General features: G+C 49.9%; 2 protein-coding genes across 4 annotated transcripts; one reads left to right on the top strand and one right to left on the bottom strand.

Annotated features, from left to right (window-relative positions):
- Positions 1 to 1,107: 1,107 nt before the first annotated feature.
- LOC136504900 (uncharacterized) lies at positions 1,108 to 2,751 on the top strand. Of its 3 annotated transcripts, XM_066500034.1 has the most exons (4): positions 1,108 to 1,349; positions 1,504 to 1,662; positions 1,801 to 1,873; positions 1,959 to 2,751. In XM_066500034.1, the coding sequence occupies exons 2-4, from the start codon at positions 1,640 to 1,642 to the stop codon at positions 2,514 to 2,516; spliced, it is 654 nt and encodes a 217-aa protein (XP_066356131.1). In that variant the 5' UTR covers positions 1,108 to 1,349; positions 1,504 to 1,639; the 3' UTR covers positions 2,517 to 2,751. The 3 variants fall into 3 exon arrangements, with proteins under 3 accessions (XP_066356131.1, XP_066356075.1, XP_066356199.1); XM_066499978.1 differs by having other exon boundaries at positions 1,108 to 1,662; XM_066500102.1 differs by lacking the exon at positions 1,504 to 1,662 and having other exon boundaries at positions 1,112 to 1,349.
- Positions 2,752 to 2,999: 248 nt separating this feature from the next.
- Positions 3,000 to 4,602, bottom strand: LOC136504815 (zinc finger protein STOP1 homolog). Its single transcript, XM_066499873.1, has one exon. It carries the CDS (start codon positions 4,445 to 4,447, stop codon positions 3,266 to 3,268), a length of 1,182 nt encoding a protein of 393 aa, XP_066355970.1. The 5' UTR covers positions 4,448 to 4,602; the 3' UTR covers positions 3,000 to 3,265.
- Between the last annotated feature and the right edge of the window lie 580 nt (positions 4,603 to 5,182).

Raw genomic sequence — 5,182 nt, 5'->3', positions numbered from 1 at the left:
CGTTTGTTGGGCTTATTGTACATGGACTACACACTTTGTCTTTTTCATTTTCATTTTTGCTTCCTTTCCCTTGGAAGTTGGAGTTGGAACCGATGTTTGCATTTCTTTTTTTTGTTTGAAAGCGATGTTTGCATTTCAAGTAACTGGATTGAACTCTACTCTCAGTTCTCATCATTTATAGGCCCAGTTTCTAAAGCTTAGTGAGCCGTAAGCCCATTGGATGTCATGGTGGGCCTGGGGTCTGGGCTGCGACGAGTAAAAGAACAGGTAGGGGATCGCGCTGGCCGAGTGGGTGGTTGGTGGAGAATTTTTATTTTTTAATCTTGTTTATTTAATATTTTAATAATAATGGCACCTGAAAATTTTTTGCCGATCTAGCCCATTTGGTCGGGCCGGTGCCGCTAGCGTGACCAAATAACGCTATCGCGTCATATGCATTGGCACGACAACACCTGCCACGTTAGACAATGTTTCCGACGTGAAAAATCTTGCCGCGCCACTCTCGTTGGTGTGACAGTATTATTATGTCTGGTTCAAATTTTGAAAAAATTATAACTCTTTAATATGAAGTCGGATAAAGATGATTTTATATAAAAAATTATATATCTCGACGAGATCTACAACTTTCTAGTTTTAAGTTTTTTCATTTGAGGACGTTAAGATGCTCAAAAAAATTATATAAAGTTTCAGCAGCATAATAATCGCAATAGAAAAATAGTATCCTTTTTGTATGGGGTTAAATGAAGATGTTTTTTATACCAAAGTTGTAGCTCTCAATGAGATCTATAACTTTATAGTTTTGAGTTTTTACATTTGAGGTCTTTAAGACGCTCGAAAAAATAATATTTATATAAAAAATAAAAAATATTAAAAATATAAAAAAGATTATGTCTGCAAAGTTTTCCACGTCGTTAAGATGATTTTAGAATAATACTGTCGAGCCAAACCAGAGTGACGTGGTAAGGTTTTTTACGTCGAAAACGTCAGGTGCCGTTACCGCGACCAAAAGCTCGTATCCCTAATTTTTTTAGGTGCGATTATTATTAAAATATTAAATAAAAAGAATTATTATTAAAATATTAAATAAAAAGAATAAAAATATAAAAAATTCAGTGGTTGGTTGGCTCTTGCGGGAGGGATGGGATGGCGACGGCGGGCGTGTGCGGCTGGAGGCGGCTCGGAAGAGGCACGGTGGAGACGCTGCCCCGCGGCGGAGCCCTCGCCTCTTCTTCTCCTACCCGCCGAGGGAGACGCTGGTGACCTGAGGAACTGAGCCCACGGACGAGAGGGGAGAAGACGGGTACAGCCGGAGGAGCTCGCACGCGCGCACGCGGCTAAGGATCCACCTAGTACAGTCGCACTCTCTTGTTTTTTCCCGTTTCCTTCGCTCAGATTTGTTCGCTGCACTGCTCCCAAATTTCTTCTTGGCTGATTGCTGCTTCACCCAGTGATCGCGTGGTCGTCTTCGTGTTTGCTTATCGCCTTCTTCTTTTTGTCCTCTAGGGAGCACCTAGGAATGCCTTGTTGCTGCATCGGAGCTTTTTATTTTTTTGGCAGTGTTCCTCTCTGCTCCCGCTACCGTTACTGATACGGATACCTTGTTAGGATTCAGGACTGATGTAGGATTTCGATGTAATTGATGGCAGCCGAAACAATTCCTAGGTTTTGTTCGGTTCACTACTTGCTGTCCTCTCTGCTTGAAATCACAATTAGCTTCCCTTTGTCTTCACCTCACCTGCATCGATGTTCATTTCTTACTAACATAACATTGATTGAAACCAGCTTTCTGCTTCTGTGCAGGATGTTGGCCAGATCACCAGCACTGCCTTTGGTGACCGATGAAACTCCTGCATTTGGCTTCTTTATTACAGCTGTAAGATCCTCAATCTAGCTTGCTCCTTTATAAATCACCAGCAATGACCCTTGAGGCGCTTGCATCCCAATTCCTCCCTCTGCAGCGCAATGTCTCGAGTGCACCGGCTGTGAAGCTTTCATATAACAATTGCGGAGGAAGATTGAATGTCCGGCAGCAAAACATCGAGCTTGTGAAAAGCCGTCGGGAATGGCGGACGCTATCAGCCGACCAAGCACAAGCTTCTGTCGTGGATGTCAATGAGGAGTGCAAACAAGTCCTCACTTCATTGGATTTCTCCAGCGAAGACGCCGAGAAGATGCTGAATAAGGCGTTTGGATGGATCCACTCGCCGTATTGGAGCGAAGAGAGAAAGAAGGAGGTTCCGAATGCTGAGGTGGTAACTGGAGTGTTGAACTACATCAGGAGCCTCGGGCTATCGGACGAAGACCTTCACAAGTTGCTGAAGAAGTTTCCGGAGGTTCTTGGGTGTGACCTTGACAGCGAGGTGAAGCTGAATGTGAGCAAGCTGGACAGTGACTGGGGAATAAATGGGAAGACTCTGCGGAGCCTTCTCTTGAGGAATCCGAAAGTTTTGGGCTACAATATTGACTGCAGAGGGGATTGCATGGCCCAGTGCACCCGCTGTTGGGTTAGGTTCTAATGTCCTTCGTCACCACATCATTGTTCAGAAACTTCAGACTTCATTTTGCAGGCTGAGTGAGAATTCAGATGAATTTTGCTGGCCATTTTTCTGTAAACTAGCTCCTGTCAAATATAGCACCATTGTAGTTTGGTGGATACTGGATACGCAACTGTTAGTTCTTGTGTACAACAAATTCAAGAGCCAAACCATGCTGTCTGTAAAAGAGTTGCAATAAATAGGGCCAATTCCTGAATGATCTGTGATACTTCAATCATTTGCTCTTGTTCTGTTAGTAGTCCATTGTCTATCTGTCTTGTTATGAGGTTCTGTCGGTTGTGCTTTGATGCATCCACCATTGTGTTGCCATGTTTCCGAAGATAAAGATGAAAAATGTAGACTGTGATAACCTAGTCCTGTCTTATGGTTTTGTTCATTGGTTGCTTACATGTGATCTGGATTCTTATAGTTCCTCACGCTTATACCCTGCTTTGTGATATTGTATTCAGAATTTACTAGGTCCTTCTTAATGCTGTGTTGGCACAAGTTGAACAAAATTACTACTGGCGATTTGCAAATTGCAATGGCCTATCAGTTGAAGATGTGAATTCCTTGCATTTGGGTATGTTTTAGTGTACACTTTCCTACTTGTTGTACAGGCTAAAATGCCAATTGAGTGAGGACAAATCATTCTTAGTTTTTCTAGGCTAAAATGCCAATTGAGTGAGGACAAATCATTTTTCGTTTTTCTTTTCTATTTTCTCCTGAGTTCAGAAATCAATTGCTGGTGCCCCGAAGAGATCAAATCCATCGAAATCACAGGAATCGAGCCCCATTGGCAATGGTGAGAGCGACCCTCGTCCGTCGTCGTCCTCCAAATATTGTCCTTGTCCGTCCATGAGCGTGAAGCCCTTGATGTCAGAACAGCCGATAACATCGAGCACGGCGTCCGGGAAGAACTCCATGCTCGCCATTCTGCTCACTGCCTCGGTGTCCATCGTCGTCAGGCGATCAGAGCCAGTTCCGAAGCCGCCATTGGCAACAGAGTCGTCGTCGTCGGGCGGCAGCGCGGGCGCGTGGCCGTCGAAGGCGGCGACGTGGCCGAAGAGCTTGTCCTTCCTGGAGAAGGAGGTGCCGCAGGAGCAGACCCAGCGGTCGCGGCCGCAGTGCTTCTCGTGCGTGCGCAGGTCGGCGAGCACGGAGAAGCGCTTGACGTTGCAGCGGCGGCAGATGTAGCTCTTGTCGCAGTGACTCCGCCGGTAGTGGTTCTTGACGCAGACGGCCGTCTTGAGGGGCTGGAAGCTCCGGTGCTCCCGGTTGCGCTTGCACCCCACGAAGGGGCAGGAGTAGAAGCACCGGCCCGCCGAGGACGATGGCGCGGCGGCGGAGGCGGAGGCGGGCTTGGCGAGCGCGGCCGCCGTCTTGTACTCCTCGCCGTGACCGCGCATGTGCATGCGCAGGTTGGCGTCGCGCTTGAAGCCCTTGCCGCAGACCTTGCACGAGTGCACGTGCGGCGCCAGGATCTCCTCCTTGCCGAGCTCGATCACCTCGTAGGAGCCGGCCGGCGGCATGCGGCCGTCGCCGTCGTCGTCCTCGGCGTGGAGGGGGTCGTGGTCGGACGAGTCGCTGTCCCCGTCGTTCGGAGACGTCGCCTCCGCTCCCGGCGACCGGGCGGCGCCGTCGTCCTGGTCCGCCGCGCCGCCGCCGGTCGTGGCGAGGCTCTTGGAGATGGAGACGAGCTGCACGGCGATGCAGCTGAGCTCGGCAGACACCATCTGCCGCGGCGGCCGCTGCGCCGCGCCGATGATGCCGCGGAGGTGCCCGATCTTCTGCTCCAGGAATGTGAGGCAAGTCAGCACCGCCGCCGGGTCGTCGGAGCAGCCCCCGGCTTGGCTCTGCTCGCGCTGCTGCTGAGCTTCCATGGCGTTATTGCCAAGATTGCAAACCTCCATGACGATCTCAATGGATCAATGCCTGATCTAGCTAATCGAGTAGGGGATTGGCTTGGCTGGCCGATCAAGCTCTTGCTCTCTGACGCGCGCTGTAGGTCGATCGTGCGTGATGTGTCGGTGGTGGTGACTGGTGAAGTGAGTGCGTGTCCAGCTGAGCTAATCGAGCTGGTTATATGGGCAGCGGTGCTATTCTGTTGTGCTGCAGCCGCCACGTGTGCGTGGGGTCCATGGCGGCGGCGCGCTGCTCTATCGGGACCGGACTTGGTCAGCTCTTACGTCAGCGTTAGCTGCTCAGTGCAGGTGGGCGGAAGACGGGCAGGGCAGGCTGACCGGCGTCGTCGGGTGGCTGGCTGGCCCTTGGGGCTCTGGCTTGGGCCATGAAAGCGACGCCCAAGTGCCCCGCTGCCCTTTCGGACAGCCAGCATATAGGAGTAGGGGTAGTAGTAATTCGCACGCGTTTTGCTTCAAAAAAAGAAAAAGAAAAAGAAAAGTGATTCGCACGCGTTGAAAAAGCGGATCGGCCGGTTGACCTGACGTTGCAGTTGCAGGAGCTCGGTGATGCTCCTGCTCGCTCATCCGTCTTGGTGAATGGTCACTTGCGTTGTTTTGTCCAACAACAGACCTGAACTGCCTATCTCCTTTTCCTCTCTTGAGCATCTGATTATGTCTACGTGTTCACACTAGACACGGTGTGCCTTTTACCCTCTCGAGTAGTATCTGATTACATGTATATAT

Source organism: Miscanthus floridulus, chromosome 1, assembly GCF_019320115.1.
Source record: "Miscanthus floridulus cultivar M001 chromosome 1, ASM1932011v1, whole genome shotgun sequence".
Lineage (NCBI taxonomy): Eukaryota > Viridiplantae > Streptophyta > Magnoliopsida > Poales > Poaceae > Miscanthus > Miscanthus floridulus.
Note: the sequence above shows the minus strand (reverse complement) of the source record. Positions and strands in the feature narration are given on the sequence as shown.

What these genes read in the sequence shown, in the direction of transcription:
- LOC136504900 (XM_066500034.1), top strand. Translation starts at nt 1,640, where the DNA reads ATGGCAGCCGAAACAATTCCTAG. An exon ending in GCAGCCGAAACAATTCCTAG is followed by an intron (nt 1,663 to 1,800) that starts GTTTTGTTCGGT and finishes GCTTCTGTGCAG; the next exon opens with GATGTTGGCCAGATCACCAG. An exon ending in TTGGCTTCTTTATTACAGCT is followed by an intron (nt 1,874 to 1,958) that starts GTAAGATCCTCA and finishes CTCCCTCTGCAG; the next exon opens with CGCAATGTCTCGAGTGCACC.
- LOC136504815 (XM_066499873.1), bottom strand. Translation starts at nt 4,447, where the DNA reads ATGGAGGTTTGCAATCTTGGCAATAACGCCATGGAAGCTCAGCAGCAG.